Below are 20,551 nucleotides of genomic sequence, written 5' to 3'. Positions count from 1 at the left end.
ATGCAAATCAAACAATATGATATTTTTTCTAAGTTTATTTTCATGTCATAGCTAAATTACAAAAACCATTGCACATTTTGTTTAAATTGTACAATCTCTAATAAACACACATGGATAGAAATATTTACAACACAAATACACAAATGAATATAAACATATAAAAGAATATCATTTATGTAGTCTGAAGAAAAAAAATTGTACAATTTCAAACATTCACACAGTATAGCCATACAAAGTGCATTAAAATGACTAGGTTCATTTTTGTATGGACACATAATTAAATAATCCGGAAAGTTTTGCGTACAAAAACTTAAATTAGGTACCTTATATTAAACTAATATTAAAAATATAAAATTACAAAAGTTTGTGACAATAGTGTGATCAACAAAATTCAATATGCTTGGTATAAATTATGATCAAATAATATTATGATGAAACATGTGTGATTACGAATGAAAATAAAAATACACAAAGTTCCTGTAAGCGGAAGTATAGAGAGGATTAACAGATCATTACGTTACAGATGTAAAATAGTAATTAATTCAACTCACAGTTGAAAGAATAACAATAGACTGAGAAGTAATTAACAATATAAATATTTATTAAATATTTCTACTTACACTTGAGATCCCGTGCTCATAAATAAACGCATAGATATTATATACGTATTTGGTATAAGGAGAAATATTCATGTGTAATTCAGAAACGGGAGTAAACAAGATAATAAAATTTGTCAATTTAAGAAATGAAGTGACAACTGTGTGTGTTTTAAGAATAATTATATCACTAAAATGGAATAATGTAAATTATAGCCAAAATGTCGTAAGAGCAATCTAGATTTATCCACAAGGATACAGTAAGAGATAAGATGCAAATTGCTGTGTAAAGTTCACAAAATCCTTTGCGCTAAGTATTGAAAATAATAAAATAAAGCTTACTTTTATTATGAGACAATCGGCATTTGTCATGGCATAATAATTCGTATCTACGTAAGTACACAAACATATTCGAAATATTTCATTAATACTGCTAAAGGAAATCTATAATAAATGGATCGGAATGCATTTCCTACTTATTGGTACGTTGGCAATTTTATTACTTAAAATTTGTCTAATTTAATTACAGATCAGTGTGCCGGTTGAGAAAAATCAATGAAATTTTTCTAATAATTGCGAAACACACAAATAACCGTGCCTAAGTACATTCATAAATTTCGATCTAATCTATACTTTCACAGCAGTCTTATAATTTAAAAGCACTTTTATTTACATTATAGTCGCTAAATATGTATGTACTAATGAATTTGCAACTTCCTAAAAATATTTAAAAATTAATTCTGATTATTAATCTTCATTTAAGAATTACTTTAGGAAGGTATATGTATTGTATAATAAGTAAACAAAAGAGATCACTCTAATAGGTCCAATAAGTCACACGAACAACACACCAAAATGGCAGTCCCACTGAAATGGTGCTAATACCGTCGATATAACATCCTATAACGATTGCTAACACTGAAATACACTTTATATTATTTTTCGGTTTACATTTTGAATAGACAGACTTATAAAATGTGGATCAACTTTCAATTAATTACTTCTACAATATTCACAATGTAAATATTGTTTTATAGGAAGTTACAATTATACTAGGCTGTACATTCAACAACAAAAGTGTTACAGTTAATATTTGAAAGCTATGAATCACAGCTTGACGATTATTATTAATCAAAATTCGAAAAGCTGTAACACACTTCTGTTGTTCTATGTACCATCTCATTCAGCAGCCGTTTAATACATCAGTCAGCACCAATATACCCACAGTCCATATCACGGAATGGCACTTTCACTCGGCCACGTCACTTGTGCAGGCTGTTGTCTACAAAACTACAGGTCTTAGGATTATAAAACATCTACAGGGTCATATTTTTCGAGTCTGATTATGAAATAACATCCTAAGCCTAAAAAGAGCGATTTACGCTTCATATACTAAAATTACCAACAGTATTGCAGCACTCATATTCAAGAACACTCTTATTATTTCATCAATATCAATTTGCGTGCTCAATCGAAGACTGAGTTTCAAGTGACAAGTAGTTGATATTGTCTTTCACGATGATAAGCGAGTGATTGGGCTGAGAATAAAAACTTAAAATAACCAATACAAAAGAACTCAATGCTCTTTCCATTAACTGTCATTAATTCATATCAATGAAATTCAGACCAATGGATATAAAAGCGAGTTTAAGTATAGAAATGGCAACCCTGTAAAACTAAGCCCTAAGCCTGCACTAGGACATATGGCCGGATTTACACTCATAGTTCGTCAAAGGAGGAGCTCTCTCGCTCGTCGAAGGGCCTCGCTCGCTCGCCCCACCGCTCCCATCGTTCAGAGCTCAACAAAGACTCCGTGTCTTCATCTTGCTGAGGCAGTGGGTACACGATGCCGTCCCCGAAGCTATTTCCACGATACAATTCAGTAAAATGTTCTTATTCTTAGTGCTGAAAGTCTATTCATTTCATGCAAGTGTATGACTTAATTGAAATGTCTACGCGAACGAGAAATAGAAAATTATTTTGTTTTTTATTAACTTGATGTTTGTCACAATCATGCTATAAATTAGTCCTAGTCATTCATTTCTATTATGTTTCTTCTAGAAAATGAGAATAGAACTTAAAATGCTGAATTTGTTCAAATTACCTACTTCGTCCAGATTATTCGCAAAAGTTTTAATATTTTTAAGTAAAGCATCGAATGTTTGTTAAGGTGCAATTTAGACATGGCAATCATTTAAATGTTTTTTACAGGAAATAAAATTAAAAATACTATGCAATCGGTTTTTTGGCAAAATTTAAGTTCATCTGTTTTTCTCACATGAAAACCGTATGAAATTTGAACATACTAACAAATAGATCCTATTCTCATTTACCAGAATTATAATGTGTTTGTGCGTAACTTTATTCCAGGGCGTGTGCAAATCATATTTCTAATAACCAGGCACTATGTATTCCTTACATGGGACTAGCTAAAAACCTATTTATGAACTTAATGTTCTTGCTAAATAAAATTAGCATGCAAAAGGACACTTTATTGTAAACGATAAAAAGTTTATAAACGATAAAAAGAAGTGAATGACGAAAAATTTTGAATAATTTCCAAAAAGGATGACGTCGCCGATGAATGAAAAGCATGTTATTTTGGACATGTTTTATTAAGTAGTATTGTAATAAAAATATTATGAAAAAAATGGAATAGAATTATTAGAAGAAATGTGTTATCCTTATACTATTTGTGGTACAGTCCGGCCCTTTCGGGGGCAAAGTCTCCATCTCTCAGTCTCGTGTCCCGCCTCAGAGCTAAAATCGTAACAAAAACCTCATTTCTAATGGCATCCTTACAAGTAGATTAGAATAGTATTCAAAGACAAAGATAAGCAGGACAACACAGTTTGTTGGTGCTGCAGATTATTGTTCAATTAAACTGATTCTTCAAAAAACTTGTATAATAATTATATTTACATGTAATAAGAAAGACAACTTGATAACCAACCCAGAAAAGTATTTAATTGCAGTTTGCTCGTATTAACAGATAGATATAGATAGTTTCGTATGTGATCCTCGTAGATATGTGGGCACTTTTGTATAATTTTGGTAAATTTATCCTATACAAAAAGGCTTTTAAAGTAAACAAATCTACGGCGTAGGATGTTCCCCAAACAATTGATATTGTTTATCTACTGTTTCAACAATCTGATGATCAATAATTGATATTAATATTTAGATTTAATATTTTTTTTCTGTAGGTACTAAAAGTTCAATAAAACATTTTTGAGTAAAATAATCTGTAGCACCGAAAACATGCACAAGAAATAAGACTGAGAGAGTAAGAGAAGAAGTCTGGAAAGAAGAGTTTAAAGCCTAGTAATATACATCACACAGACGTCAGGTATTTATAGCCAATGGTTTCGTATCCGATTGCTTGCTAATTACAACTTAGAAAGTTGATCCAAAATGTGCATTTTAACGTGAAATTCGCGCTAAATTTGCATTACACAATCATTGCGCTTCTGTAAAGATATGTTTTTCCAGAAACGACAGTGAAAGGTGTTCTTTTTTTGAATATATTTTTCTTGAAAATTGAAGTATAGGTGAAATAATAATTAAAAAAAAAAATAGAACTGTGTCGGTTTTGAGAAATGCATCTGCGAAATACAGATTTAAGTGCCATTGCTCATATGCTACATTCTGTATCAAACCAGTGTTTTTTTCTACATATATCTGTTTCCTAGGAATGGATCAAAAGGAACTTCGCTGGGGGCAGCACTAGTTTTGGTGTACATAATTATTACCTTAAATTTATATATGTATAAAATGAATACGCTTCTATCATCTTAAACATATTAAGTAATATTACCTACACCCCCTACAAGTGCTGCCCCTATCGGACTTCGTTTGGAACCATCAAAGGAATAATAATTCGACGTTGAAATATATCTAAATTGATCCTAGTGTTTTATAATAAAAAAAAAACAGGCAAAGCCCCTTTGTACAAAATAACCAAAAATAAAAAACCAAAATAAAGAACAAAACATTTTATTGTGCACAAAACATACTTACAAAATATGAACATTACTCTCTCTAACTTTATCAGTCTTGTGTGGTGTATATAGCTCAGAAATAATAAATGCATTAAAAAGCAATTTGCGGATAAATAACAATTATATTTCAACATTGGAATCGTTAACGTTAAATGTAATAAGTTCTTTTATTTCAATATTTTGCATTATAAAGACACACGTCAGCCGGTAGCACACAACTTGAGTATTGAAACAGTTTGACAAAATCTAATTATTAATAACTCGCGAGACAACCGGTCAACAAAACCTTAGAGATTTATGATCATACTGACGCTAATAATACACTTCGAATCAATGAGACAAAACTACTTCCAATGTAATTTAATTAATTCATCACTACAACATACATAGAAAAATACGAAACCTAGCACCACTTGGGTTATTTGAAATATAAACTAGGAAGACAAGACAATACGATTTTTAATTCTAATAACCTACCTAAAGTTTATAGGTACTGTAAAATAAATTCATAATCTACATGGAATCAAATTCGGAATCACTAGACAAATTGATCGCGAAAAGGTGACAGTTTTGAGACTTGAAAAAAAAAAAGTAGTGATTCCATTAAATTTGAGAAAATGCTTGCGAAAATCTTATAGTTTTGAGACTTGAAAAAGAAATAAGTGATTCCATCAAATTTAGTTTTTATACTCAAGGTATGTGTTTTAAATCGGCTAAGGGGCGCCCGTCCAAGGGGTCTGACCTTGACCTCGTGGTGCCCATGGACTCGTAGCCATGAGGGAACTCCTGGGGGGGGGACGTGAACGTCTGTAGTTGGTGTTCGCGGCGCACTGGGAATTGGCATCCGTCCCCGAGGCTGACAAAAGTACCATCATTTCAGAGGACAGCGGACAACATACAGGACCGACCTGTCTTTTACTTTTGGTATAGATAATACGATGTCGTATGCGGGGAAATAAAGATATGAAAATCGGATATGGTTCAGTCAATGGACTAGACGATAAATTGAACATTTCAATTTTATAATAATAGTCATAATTTATCAGCACAGACAGATTTGAAAAAACAAAATATCGTGGTTAGGTTTATTCTTAATTCAAAATGAAATGTCATGCAATATTATTTAGAGGTTAGTTTCAATATCCGCTTGAATTAATGGATGTCATAAAAACTTCGTGATATGAAAGCAGTGCATGTGAAATGATTCATACTAAATTGGTGTGAGCTGATAAAGGTGTTATTGTTGGCATAATGTGTGCAAGGGAAGTTAGATATTTCTGTGATTATTACATATAAAAATTCTAGCATTAGATATTTTAGCGATAAAGATAAAAGAAAGATGAAGAAGAAATTTCGAGGACAAATTTGTCAATGTTTTAATTAATCTCGTCATTGGTTACGTTAATTTCAAACACGAATAATCTATCTTTGAGACTAGCATGGATATTAGCGTTAATTATATTATACGTAAACGTGTCGCCATTGAACGATTTTCTAAGGAAAGCAGCGCCTCTATCGTACGTAAAAGGAACTGTTTTCCTTACAAAATTTGTCTATAACGATACGAGTATATTCCCGCGAATATTCGTGCTCGCCCCTCTTGTTAGACTACGAAGACTAACAATTTAATTATTATGGTCATTCACTTCTTTTTCACACATTTATAAACATGCACACATCTTTAGTTCACACGCGCTCTATTGTCTAAACATTAGTGGTCTATGTCTTGCACATGCATAATTCGTCTGTCAAGTCAAATTAGGGCGAATCTATCTATCAATGTTTATATAATCATAGGTCAAATGACATCAGTTCAGTGCATTTGTACTAGATTCAATAAGTACCTGTAAGATTTTAACAGCGCAATATTCTTATTTACTTTGCATGACATCTTAAATAAAAATTCACGAATAAAATAGCACATATATTTTTTTTATTTGTGACGTCGGTTTTGGTAAAATCCCTGGAGGACAAAGATTAAAAATAACTAGAGTCGTTACCTGGTGAACACCGGCAGCAACCACAGGTTGGGGCTATTGCCGAAAACCTCTTTGAAATTGTTGTATGCGCCGATGGAGAAGCCATTCTTGTCGGCACCGCCTCTGAACATCGGTGCACGGAACGCCTCTGAAATATTATTAAAATTATGTGTAACTTGCAATGTTTTTTTGTATCAATATCTTCTCAGGTAACCAGAATAAAAAAAATCTCCAGCTCTATAGGAAAAGCATTCAATATTACTTTTGGGAGGAAATACACATTCATACTGTCCTAGTTAGACCTAGGTCTGCCCAGTTTTAGTAAGTGTAGCCTGCATTGTTCGGCTAGACCCAGGTTTAATGATTACGGCTAGAAGGTCTTCAGTGGATATACCTAAGTGTATCCATGCTGGTAGCTGGTATAGTAGATGACAACAATTTGCTTTACTGGTATGCGATATGAAGGAGAAACGTATGGTGTGCAAAAAGCGGGAAGAATTCGTAACATTTAAAACTCTCATCTGAGCGTTTTTCCGATTTCTTCCTCTTACTTTTTCTCCTCCACTTCGCACGGTCGCGGGCTTAATGTCAGACAGAAATTTAAATGTTGGAAGGAATTTTTGTCCGCGCGCGCATGTGACCTAATATTAGTTCCGTGTAGGTATGATAGCCGCATTCTCTACCAAAGCTATATAGACGTTAGATATAAGTTATGAAACGTTTGTAAGTACCTATATTTTCATGGAAATACAAAATCCTACTAATATTATAAATTCAAAAGTATGTGTATGTTTGTTACTCTTTCACGCAAAATCTACTAGACAGTTTGTTATGAAATTGGGTACACGGATAAATGTAATCTAGAATAACAATAGGGCACTTTTTATCTTATTTATATTGGAGGTATGGATAGATCCAAATCCGAATGATGGAAACATACACCTACATCAAAAATAGTATATTTTTTTTATTAACATACGATGACCTGCCCCACTGCTTGGCAAAGGCCAAATAGATTGAATATATTTGTATTTTTAAACGTGCACATAAAAAAGATAAATTGATATAAATGGGATACAACGTAAACTGTCGTATCTTCTTGTATGATAAAACGGAAATGATTCAGGTTTTCGTCAAAGCCATGATGACGAAAGTAAAATTACTATAAGTAGGTCGAATCAACAAAACTTATCTGCCTGCGTTAACATTAATCGTATCATGAGAAATCGTCATCATTCTATTGCCTTTTAATAAAAATTGGTAATTTATTAGTGATTTTTCTAGGTAGACTATACAGAGCAGTGCGGGAAGAGAGCCGCAGAAGGCGGGAATAGCAAGACTTGATGTCTGACAGTTCTCAATTGTCAGAATAGGGTGCGTTCTTTAAACACCTTTCCTTTTATTTTCCAACACCATTATAGGATAAGACATGTTCCATACTATAATATTACAAATGCGAATCTGACACGCATTCATGACTAAACAGCTGGGCAGATTTTGATGAAATTTGCAATAGATATCGTTTATGACCCGAGATCAGAAATAGGCTACCGCGGGCGAAGTTGCGGGGAACAGTTCTAGTTAATCAACATTCAACTAAATTGAGAAATACACATGTACGTAAAAAATATTTGTCATGTACAAAACTATAGTTTTATTAATATATGTAGTTTTCTTTAACTAAAATAATATATTGATGCACAGCACATATCTATTTTCTGATAAAGTACTAACAAGGTTTATCTAATTAATGATAGTGGTCTAAATTAAAATGGCCGCAACACCAATAAATCTATTTTGACACGTTGTGATATAAGCTACAGCGAAGGGCATCTCCACTAAACGTGTTTTAAAGTTCATCTAGTAATATAAGTACAGTGGGCTACAGTGAAGTGACTGCATTTCCACTAAATGTGTTCTTAAGGTTCATCTAGTCTAGTTATAAGTACAGTGGGCTACAGTGAAGCGACTGCATTTACCAGTGATCAAAGTTTTAAGCACAGAGTTAATTATTTGGCCTGTGGGTGTGCCCAACCGATTGTAATTTATCAGCATATCTGAAACCAAGCTTGTCGTTAGTTTCATCAAATCTACAGATACAGTGGCGTAGCGTGTCTTGTCCTGTGCCAGAATTAGTCGGGGGCCCAAATGAAGGGTAAAGATTACTGGGGATTCCCCCGTTTAGTGAGGATAAAAGGGGAATAACATTTCACAAATTTTTGCTTAGACACGTTAGGGCCTCTTTAGCCCGGGGGCCCCGAATCATCTCTACGGCTGATACGGCGCAACCTTCGCCCCTAGTATCACGTCTTATCCCTTACAGGGTAGACAGAACTAAAAGTTGCGAAACTCGTAGGTAAGCCAAATTTAGCTAAGTATATGGCGAGCTTGTGATATTGTAAATAGCGCTACGTTAAACCATATCGACTTTGTTCAACAGATTTAAGGAGTTTATAACCCTTTCCCTTGATCGACTGTTACAGCCTGCGCGGGAGAAGCAGGTGACACATTCCATGGTTTTCTTTCGGTCCCAGTCCCAGAACAACATGGATGACTCCATATAAGTCGATAGGGATGAAAGTAAAACCATAGAATTATTATATTTAATAAAAAAATAAGAAGAGTCTTTCATAATTAATCTTATGAATAACTATAATACCTAGCCCTGTAAATGCAGTCACTTCACTTAATACTACATATGAAAATAATTTTACAATCAAAGATCAATTTGTAATTTTGGAATAGCGAGCGCAAAATGGCAATACCAAACCGTCATACATATTTCTTAACTTCTACATTATACCTATATACTCAACTGCAATTCAATTCATACCTTGGATCTCTATTCCACGGTAATAGCGCTGAATTTCAATTGAATTTAGAATAATTTGCATAGATTGATGTTCTGCTGACTGTACTGGTAAATGGCAAAAGGAACACTATTACATGAACACTCACCCAAAGTGGTCCTATTGTGAAGAACAAGATAGCAATGGTATCCGAACAGCGAACCGAGCGAGATAGCGAACATGAGGGACACGAAGAAAGCGAAAACGATGTGGTATCGGCCGGCGTTCGCCGCGGTGCCGAAGTCACCCTGTTTGTTAAATATATATAATTAGATAGTTATCAACACGTACTTGATTGTATGTCTGTATGTATTAAAACTGAAATAAAAAATGGCCACTTCTAAAATCCCTTGTCCAGCAAAAAATTGCATATTTTATGGACAGCTATTTATAATGTCAAGTAAAAGTAAGATTGCAAAACTAAGCTGGTAGCTTAAAATTTGCACTTTTTGCATAAATTATGAATGTTATTCATACCGTTGAAAAAATTTGTGGAATTTGCCTAACAAAATATTTGAATAATAGGAATCAATATCAATACATTCTACACATACAAACTACGATCGTACTAAAACTCTAGCGACCATACGATCTCTCTATTAAAGACAGTGTTTAGAATAAATTAATTGATTTGTATGTACTATGAGTTTGTACATTCCACATTGTTTAAATGTTACAACATTTACAGAAATACCATGAAAAATTAACATTCCCACTGCGAGTCCGGAACTACGAATTTAAACAATGTGGAACTAGCATATGTAATGAGTTCAATTTAATGTTCTACTGAGCTAATAATAATAATGTTTGTTTACAATAATAACGGAACTACAGTTATCGATATTTACATTAAATACTCGGCGATAACCAATCGCCGAAACGTGGATTATGACGTCATCGCACAAGAGTTGTGAGATCATTTGAGAGTTGCTTTTTAAGAAAAACTAAATTTTTAAAAATATATCATATCAAGAGACGACATATTTTTTTAAATTTGGTTTTGGTGTGGTCAATATGCCGTCTCTTTTTAAACAAAAATAAAAATTTTAATAAAAGCCCATCTGTTTGAGAGCTACAATACCACAAACGGAGATATAAGTTTTACATGTAAAACTTATAATCACCCCTCTGTTTGCGCCGGGGGTCGAAAAAGAGACGAAAGGCCAGGAAAACTATCTTATTTATACAAGTTACACACAAATATTTGAATTAGTTAAAAAAATGTGCTTAACTATTATACTGATGGACGAATCAGTCATTAATCCTACTTAGTATTTTTTCTACAATATCTAACAGCTATCTCAAAACGAGTAAATCCCATTTAGATTATGTATTCATATATTAGCACCACGTGTAAGTCGATAAAAGCAATAATTTACCGTGTAATATATGCTACAATTACTAAAACAATAAACACAAGTTACATTGAGCATATCGATGCATTGTTTTGTAAAATTCCCAGTGTCTATTAAACGATCGCAGTGGGCAAGCTTGTATTCTTGGTATATCTGCAAATGAACCTATTTATTTATTATATAAATGAACATGAACATATGCACCACACCCAGCCAGCTCGAAGCTGAAACGGACGAACCGAATATAGGCCGTTGGCCGTACCTATGCGACGCTGCTTCCATCCATCAAAGTCACGTTTGCTGGAATATACGTCCTTCGTCTACATGCTTCACCTTGCCAACAAAACAGCGTCGAGCTCGCTTACTTTTGCTGTCAATACGAGGTATCAGAGGACGTTCCCAGCGACCGCTACCTTGCTGGGTGGAAGCGGTGGCGTCGCACAAGCCCAGACCCACGACCCCACACCAGGGGGCACGGTTTTATAAGGAGTGACACGCTCTGGGATGGGAGAGGACGGTCGACTAGCCGCAACCGGTCGACCACAATCAACCGACTATGCAGCCTGTAGCCAATATTGGAATTTAGGAGGACGGGTTATTCGATGGAGGAGAGCGTTGGTGTGTTTCGTTTTCCTCGCTGACTTCGTTGTGTGTGTTGGTGACGGTTTCGTCGTTTTCTATTTCGCTGTCCGTTTCGTCCATTTTGTATATTTCTCTAGCCGCTGAAATGAGTTCTTTCTTGTCTGTTGCGAGCTCTATCCACTCTGAAGGGCTTTTCTTATAGTATTCCATGTCCTGTTGTAGGGAATTTTTCCAGGTATAAATAGGTCGACCTATTTTACGATTTTTTGCTTCATGTTTGTATGCAGCGTGTAGTAGATGTGGGTCTCTGCGTCGTAGTATGTGTCCATAGTAACACATTCGAAGGCATTTGATTCTTTTTGTGATAGTTTTTCCATCCAGAATGTCGTGTATCTTGCTGTACATATGTGCGGGGCCTGCATTGTCTAGCATGTCGCGTAAAATCATTCTTTCGTATCTTCTAAGTTTTGAGCGATTCGCTTTTGTTAGTGCTGCGCATTTGAGGCCGTAGGTCATAGTTGGTTCTATCACCATTTTGTAAAGAAGTTTTATTGTTTTCCCTTGCATGCGGGAACTCTTAAATAAATTTTTGTAGAGTCTTCGAATTTTTGATCGCTTGTTTTCAGCGGGCATTTACTGTACCATTCCTGTTCAGTACAGGTGAGATGTAGGTCCCTAGATACCTAATTTCTTTAACGGGAGATAAAGTAGTTTCTCCCAGTACAAAAAAGTTCCTGTTATTTATGTTTAGTGGGTCGCGAACTAGTAATTTCGTTTTTGTATCGTTTACTGTAAGACCTACTGACTTTAATAGACTTGTGGCCTTTACAAAAATTTCGTTTAATTATTGAATATCATTTGATATTATGATTACGTCGTCCGCGAAGGCTAGAATAATTGGTAGTTGAATTTTGTCATCTTGATTAATTTTTATATAAGGTAGTTCTTCCGCTAGTGTTTTGAAGACGTCGTCCATAACTATTGTTCAGAGTCTTGGTGATATGGGACAGCCTTGTTTGACACCCTTACCTTTTTTTATCCATTTGGTTTGTTGTCCGAACCATTTAATGCATGTAGATTCATTCAAAGTGGCTTTTATGATTCGATTTGTCATGGATTTATTTGTTCTAGACGCGATTATATCTCTGAAGCTGAGTGATCCACGGTGTCAAATGCTGCTTCTATGTCGATCAAAAGAACAAAAGTTTTTTCACCCGCTTTCCATTCTTCATCCAATATTCGACGTAAGGTGAACATGTGGTCATCCGTGGAGCGATTACTTAGAAAGGCGGCTTGGTAGTTGTCTATTGTTTCAATTGTTTCGTCCAGTCGTTTTAGTAAAAGGTTTGCATAAATTCTGTATCCCTTACTACATATTGATATACGTCTGTAGTCATTTACCTGTTTCGGGTTAGTTTTTTTAGGGAGTGGCACTTGAATCGACTGAGTCCATGAGGATGGCAGTATGATTTTTTTTTCATGCAGTTCGAATGTGGTTTAGAATTTCTAAATTTAGCTCTTCTGGGTTGGCTTTGTATCATTCTGTTACGACTTGGTCTATTCCCGGGGCTGTTTTATTGCGCATTTTTTTTTATTATTCCTTCGATTTCTTATAGTGTAGGTTCCGCGCCTAGTTCTTTTTTTTGCGTTTTCGCCTGTCAATTCTTCTATGATTTGTCCTTCTGTTTTTGCCAGTACTTGTTCCCATTTAGACATAGGAATAAAAGTCTGCTTTAGTCGGCGTCTTTCTGTTTGCTTATGATTTCTATAGAATTCGCATGTGAATTTCATTCTTACTGAGGGGTGTCTAGTTAATAGGTCACTGAAGAATGCACGATATTTTTCTTGTTCCTCGGCGACCTCTATTGCTTGTAGGTGATATCTGCACTTTTTCAGGATTTTTTGGTGGATTGGGTCAGAGGGCCGCTAGTTTTTCAAGCATTTTGCTTTTTGTAGTTTTGTTAGAGCTAACCTGTATATCTCTGGAATATTTCCGATAAGATTTCAGGATGTTCGTGGCTGCTGTTTTCATAGTTCCTGTTATTTCTTCCCAGGAAAGATTGGCTTTGATTTTGTTCTGCTGTCTTTTATTTAAAAGTTCAATTACTTCCGTTTGGTATCTTTCTTTTGTGCCTTTACTTTGAAGTAGTTCATAATCTAGCGATTTATATTTAAATGTGTTTAGCTCCTTGTTTTTGGGTGTTGTTGTTTGAGTATTAAATTGGTGGGTCTTGTTGGTATTTCTATTTAAAGGTCTTAGATTGCCCCAGATGATTTTAAGGTCCGAAAGTGGCGTATTAATATTCGTAGTAAGTATTCGCCTTTTATATAGTTAAATGATGGTGGAGTTTTAGCTTGGGTCATAATGTGGTCGATTTGTGAAATATTGCGGCCGGATCTGTATGTCGTTTTACAACTATTGCGGCCGAAAGATGTGTCCAGTCGGAGGTTTCCCATTCTTAATAGATCTGTCATGATTTCACCGTTGTTGTTTGTAGTTTTGTGATGCAGGTTTTTACCTATTTGTTTTGGATTATGCCGTGTCTTTGGGTTTTGGTAGCCGACGTGTGCATTGAAGTCGCCCAGTATTATAATGTATGAATTTAGCTAAATCATTTGTTGCCGCTGACGTTGAGTTTGAGACACGTATATTAACTATAAATAGTGTAGTTTGGTTATCTAGGTAGATTAGCGCTGCCATGTTGTTTGTGTTTGATTTTGTCCATTTTATTGTGAGACCGCAATTTTTTCTGATTAGGATGGCTAATCCCCTTTTTCGGTTTTCACATAGAGACCAGAGGTAGTGTTTAGATTTGTAAGAACCTGTTTTTAAGTGGGTTTCCTGTAGGCATGCAATGTGAATCAATTTATCTTCTAGTATCGAGTCAATGTCTGCTTTTTTGTTTAAGGTCGCTGCGCCTCTTACGTTCCATGTAGCGATATTGATGTTGTCTATTTGTTTTATAGTTGTGTAATGAGGCTTCGGTCTTATTAGTCTGTAGCCGGTTTCGTCAGTTATTTCTTCCGGGGTGCATTCGTCTGAGCTTTCTGTCTTTTGTGTGGGGTTTAGTGAAGAAGCGCCCAAATGATTCTTGAAGCAGTCGTAATGATTTCCATTAAATATCAGGCCTATGCAACCTGCTGCGTCATTATTTTTCGGGCTGAATTGTATTGTTTCTTTTAGCGGATAGCCTTGGAAGATTTTGACGTTGATGCTGTAGTATTCAGCTGCTGCTATCAATATATCAGTCCCACCCCAGGTACCTTCTTTATATTGAGCTTGTAGGTATTTGTTGATTTGAGTCTGTAGATCTGTTAGTGTGTCATTTAGGTTACTCCTAATAGCTTGGTGTATGTTATCGTTGTGTTGATTATCCTCAACGTACTTAGCTAAGTCGCGTCGGATTGCTAGATGGTCGAATGTAATACCAAACAGATCGTTGATTTGGTATGCGATTGCTCTATATAGACAGTTACCATCACCTGGGATTTTTGTTATGGTGTCTGCGTATATCTCCATATTTCTATGCTGTAAAAAGAGCTTAATTTCTAAAACAGCTGTGGAGAAAAATGTATTAGTTTTAGTTGAATATGTTATGAAGTTTGGTTTGTGGTACCTAATGCCAATATTAAATTATAACGTCGAATGTAAATCTCTGGGTTGTGCCAACTTGGTGAGTTTGTTAGGTAGGTAATAAAGGTTTATAATGCTCGGGGTTCCTTTGTCTATAGAGTCGTTTGCGTAATAGGGTATATTTTTTGCTAGCTTTCTATTTTGTAATAAATTGTAACCTTCATGCCTTTTTTTGTTGTAGGGATCAATTGCTTTGTTTTAATTTATGGTTTGCGTCAAGTCAGACGATGTTATTCATTTATGGCTTGCAGCTGTGGATTTGTTTTTGTTCTACGTGTTAGCTATTGTGTTTGTTGTGTTTCCTGGTTTCAATGGCGTCTTTCTAATTTCTTATCTTTTATTTTTATATTGGGCCTTTTTTTTTTATTGTTGCAAGGGCGAGTTGCGCCTAGGAATGTTGTTTGGAATTATCGGTATGTTCTATGTTGGGTTATAGAATAAGTATGTAATATTAGGTTATTTAAGACAAATGTTGGCGGAATATCTGAGGTGCCATATGAGTTATAAGCGTGACGAGACTCTTTTATCTTCGTTTTATATTCGTTATCGAAGTATATTATGTGTTGTGATTTAAATATTTTTAATTGTCTTAAATTTTATCTGGGATGCCTTTATTTGCTACCGGAATTCTTTCATTTTGTTTATCTTATAGCTTTGAGGTTTTCTTTGAAAAAACAGGTTATATTTTATTTTACTTAGTCTAGGAAACATGTAAAACAGTACAATACATAATATATATATATATATACATAAATAAAGACTAATGTGTATTTTTGATTTGATTTTGGCACTGCCTTGTAGTATTCAAGCAGTGGGACAAGATTATTTCTTTGAAATATAGTTGCTTTTTGTTGGCTTGTTGGTATTACATGTAACTCTAAAACTCAGACAAATTCACCACGCTCTAAATACGCCAATAGCACTTTTTTGTATTCAATATTTATGTATTTAAATGAACCCGAACGCGCGTTGTCTATTTATTTCTTTTATATAATATTTGAACTATTAAATTACAACACTAGAACAGGTTCATGTTTTATTTTACTTAATCTGGCAAACAAATAAAGCAGTACATCTATACATAAGTAAAGACGAATGTGTATTTTGGATTTGATTTTGGCACTGACCTTGCAGGATTCAAGTGGTGGGACAAGATTATTTCTTTGAAGTATAGTTGCTTTTTTGTTGGCTACTTGGAGAACTTGTTACGCTAAGGGTTTGTTTACGTTATGGGTTAAGTATATAGCTCTAGGTAAAGATATATTTATGAAGGGGGATATTTTATAACATGGAACGCTCTCACCCGTGTTTTTCAGCTTGTGTAGTGTTGGCAGGCTGCAGGTTCACTTACGAAGTCTTCAGCATTGGAGCTGTTTTGTTTAGATACTTATAAATGATATGTTTAGGTAACACTAAAATCTCAAACTAATTCACTACGCTCTAAAATCGCCAAATGCACTTTTTTGTTAAATATTTATTAATTTAAGTGAACCCGAACGCGCTTGGACTAATAATAGATTTGTTAAATATTTGGTTAAATTGGAAGTGAGTATAGGTACGGTCACAAACACTTTCAACATCTGCAAACACTTTCAACATCTGGTTGCGCGGTCTATTGTCTGCGTTCGGAGCTAAAGGGACGTCCTTTCGCGACGGCTACTCGGTCGAGACTCCACCTATTTATTTATTATATAAATAGTACAAAATACATTTTCTAAAAAAAATTTCTCTCTAAAAGTATAAAAACGACAAAGAAGTGACGAGGGACAAAAAATCTCAGCGCTGTGTTTAGTTTCTTCTCATATATTTCTAATACGCACATTTATGTCATGTACGAGAATAGAAAGTACGACGGCGTCTATAGATTTCTCTGCGATTTTAAAACTGTGCCCATACATGTACCGAATGCATGCGCCAAAGGCAGCCTACTGCAAACTGTTGCAAACCCTTTCATTTAACTATGTTAATGAAAGGGTACGCGAAAGAGATGAAATGATTAGCGACAGCACGAAGTTCTTGGCCACACACATCGCACAACAATATGCACAGAAATGTGCGCACACTATAATCAAAATATTACTTATATCTAATAGGGAAAATTAACTATCGTTTCAGGAAATGGAAATATAGAATATTTTATGGCATGTGAAATTAATCTGCATGAATAAAACATACAGACTAAAAGCATTATCCTCGTTAATCCGAACAGAAATCTAACTTTTTTTTTTAGATTTATGGGGATTGTACGGAATAGTAGTGTACACGATCCTTTACAAAAACGTAGTCAAAAATTAAGAGCTCACCTTCCAAAACTTGATGAAATACGGCAAGCAGGTACCCATGATGAAGATGCAGTACAAAAGCGCATAGCCCAGGAACAGCATGAAAAACTTGTAGTTGTGGTAGCAGACACAGTTGTTGACCCACGGACAGTGGTGGTCCATCTTGAGGACGCAGCGCGCGCATATGCTGCAGTGGTGCGCACGGTCCGGCTTGACCAGCACGCAGCGGTTGCAGTACCGGACAGATCCTGACATTGTCCTGTCAATTCAACATATTAATTAAATAAAAAATTAAGAAAACACCCTTGGAAGTTGCTTGTATCCATAATCTGCTAGAAAAGAGCTGATGGTATCTAAACAGCTGAATACACAATATCCAAACAAAGCTTAGAACACTATTTAATTTTCTATTAGAAATAAATCGTTCCATTTGGCTGCTACTATGCCATGACAGATATACAGATTCGTTAAACTTGTAACCTATGTGTCGTTAAAATGGGGGTTAAAAATGGGTGTCATAAAATCTGTTTTTTACTAAGGCATTGGGGTATGTACAAAGGAGACAAAGGTTCAACGTGGCGCGTTATACACGCGTTTATTATTATGTTTTTTTTAAGGTTCTGCAACTGGCAAAAAACGGAATTATTATAAATTCGTCATATCTGTGTATGTGTAGGTCTGTACTTCCGTATGTCATAGCAAAAAAATATTTCAGAGGCAGAGTATACAATTGAAACTTGTTCGTCAGATGAAACCACTTTACGATTTTTATATAGAGCTCTCCAACAATACCTAAAAATGAAACAAAAAAAGCTACATATATATTTTCTTGTGTCTATAGATATCGTAAATAGGTCTTTAAAATTATGGTGAGGTTCATAAAACCATTTCTTTTCAGACTATTTACACTGAGATACACATCTAAAGTAGTAAAATGTTATCAGTCTTATAGTTTATGTTAGATGTCTTCAGACAGCTAGAAAACTCCAACACCATGTATGGTCTACCTGACATGAAAAGAAGGCTAATGAAATGCAATGCACATACAATTTCTATGTTTCCATTTAGCCACAATGTTGTACTTAACTTACATTTTAATTGAATATGAAATCAATATAACTTTTGGTTAGGGGTTCTATTGAATTCAGTCTGTGGTTAGTGGGTTACAGTTGCAAAGGTATCCAGGTCTTACTTATCTGTGATTTGTGATGGCTATTACAATGTTCACAAATCAAATGTTGAAATGTCACTTTTTCAATTAAAAGTTTACAGTCAGCCATGTGCATTAAGCCTGCCTGTGTTTGGTAATGACAGTCATACCAAAACCCTGCTTCCATACCGGTACTCGATTTTATTTCACAATGGAATCTGTTTTGTAATGAGCACATGTTTTGCACACACTGTACATCATTAAGCCATAAATCCTGTTACATTTTGACTACAGTCAATTGCTACAAAATATTTTCTATGGCAGTGACAAACCTTGTTAGAACATGTACAGACTTAGCGAAATTTTCGATAATTTCTTTTTTCGTTTCCTTATTCTTTTTAAATAGACGCGCGCTGAGAATTTTTAGCGACATTTTCACTCTAGAATTGAGAAAAATGCTAATTGTAATGATTTATAATAAGTGCAAAAAGTATGCAATGTCGACCGAATTAGCACTACATTTCAAGGCATGTACTACCAACCTTAGCCACTATAATAAATAATTAAGGCCACAAAAAGTAATTCAACATAATGATCTCAATGGCCAGATAAAAGGTCAAAGACTTGTGTGAGTGATCTTTCAATATTAATTTTTATACTTATATTTATCAGCTGTAGATGGAAACACAAGTTTTTAAAGCTATTTTGAAGCTTTACAGTCTCTATTGTGACCAAAACACAACTTTTTGCAGTTTGACTAAACCTGTAGAAAAACTCAGTACCATACTGTAGGAGGAACAGGTTCTAGGATAATAAAGTATAAACAAATTACCTAGTTACTATAGGGAGATCCTTGGCAAAATTTTCAAGTATTGACCTCTGTGAATCCTCTGAATCTGCACTTAAAAGTTTCTCCAGTTCCACTTCAGGCAATTTGTACTAAAATAAAACATGTTTTACACATTTGTTAACTATTGCGGGAACCCTGGTTATGAAATCAGTCAAACCATCATTTTCATCTGCTCTCCTCTATGGAACACTTCCCACATCAGAGAAAATAAAAGTGGGTCATCTTAATATTATCACTGAACCCTGGTAAAAAATGGCACAACATTAGACCCGATTTAATTTTGTATGAGATTTTTGTTCACAGTTTCAGTTAAAAAATGAGGCCTGATTTTTTGGTGATGTGTTATTTTCCAGATTTTTTGTTGCAAAAATAATGCTTGCTTGAATGACGTTTTACAGTATAGTAGGCAACCAATGAATGCATGATAGTAAGCAAGCATCACAGTCCATGTACGCCAGCAACCCATGAAAATTGTATCATGAATTTTGATGAACCAATGTATTGTAGATTTTAAATTCGATTTTCTTCTCTATAAGATATATAGATTATAGTGTTCAAACATTATCTAAAAAGGACCATACTTTCAAAAGATTACCGAGGTACCCTACCTTGTCTGGAATAGGCTGTATTTCAGCAAATATGGTCCGCCAGTATGACCAGGCAAACATAATCAAGAGTATATGGTATATGATCAAATAAATAACTTGTTGTGCTGTATTCTCAATTGTATCTGCAACAACAATGGCAATTGAGATTAATATTAATAAAAGAGAGTAAATACATTATGAATATAGGCAACTGATGATGTCAATTCAAAAATAAACAGTATTTTCATTTTCAGTTTACTCACAAATACACAGCTGAATAACGTAGGCGTAATATGACCAAAGTATGATCGACACTATCAACAACACAGGGAGCCATTTGAAGCCTCTCCAACACCACCTATTGCATACTTTACAACATGCACAGTACCCAGGGGGTGACACCCTATTATTTTGCACTGAAGAAGACATAACTAATTATTATAATTTACTTAAAAATTGAATACATCCATGATCGTTCCTTTTCTCAAGACAATAAAAAAATTTGACAGACAAATGAAAACTAAAAATGAAAGTTAAAAAAAAAATATTGTCTATGCTATTCATATTTGTGCGATACTAGCTTCTAGGGATTTAACTATAACATTCTTTTTTTATTTGATAAAAACCGGTTAGTTTACCGGTAGCGGCATTTTAGGGTTAAACCAGAGACAAGAGCACAGGAAACT

The 20,551-nt window shown here is 34.7% G+C and overlaps 1 protein-coding gene across 4 annotated transcripts; it reads right to left on the bottom strand.

Annotated features, from left to right (window-relative positions):
* Positions 1-20: 20 nt before the first annotated feature.
* LOC128678364 (uncharacterized protein) lies at positions 21-20,383 on the bottom strand. Of its 4 annotated transcripts, XM_053759842.2 has the most exons (9): positions 20,129-20,382; positions 19,887-20,008; positions 19,261-19,367; positions 17,300-17,537; positions 10,850-10,933; positions 9,535-9,673; positions 6,598-6,724; positions 5,340-5,453; positions 2,479-3,356 (listed from the first exon to the last, which is right to left on the bottom strand). In XM_053759842.2, exons 1-9 carry the CDS (start codon positions 20,292-20,294, stop codon positions 3,281-3,283), a joined length of 1,173 nt encoding a protein of 390 aa, XP_053615817.1. In that variant the 5' UTR covers positions 20,295-20,382; the 3' UTR covers positions 2,479-3,280. The 4 variants fall into 4 exon arrangements, with proteins under 4 accessions (XP_053615819.1, XP_053615821.1, XP_053615817.1 ...); XM_053759844.2 differs by lacking the exons at positions 2,479-3,356; positions 5,340-5,453 and adding an exon at positions 21-2,457 and having other exon boundaries at positions 20,129-20,383; XM_053759845.2 differs by lacking the exon at positions 10,850-10,933 and having other exon boundaries at positions 2,482-3,356; positions 20,129-20,380.
* Positions 20,384-20,551: the final 168 nt, after the last annotated feature.

The sequence above is a fragment of the Plodia interpunctella genome, chromosome 19, assembly GCF_027563975.2.
Source record: "Plodia interpunctella isolate USDA-ARS_2022_Savannah chromosome 19, ilPloInte3.2, whole genome shotgun sequence".
NCBI classification, from domain to species: domain Eukaryota; kingdom Metazoa; phylum Arthropoda; class Insecta; order Lepidoptera; family Pyralidae; genus Plodia; species Plodia interpunctella.
Note: the sequence above shows the minus strand (reverse complement) of the source record. Positions and strands in the feature narration are given on the sequence as shown.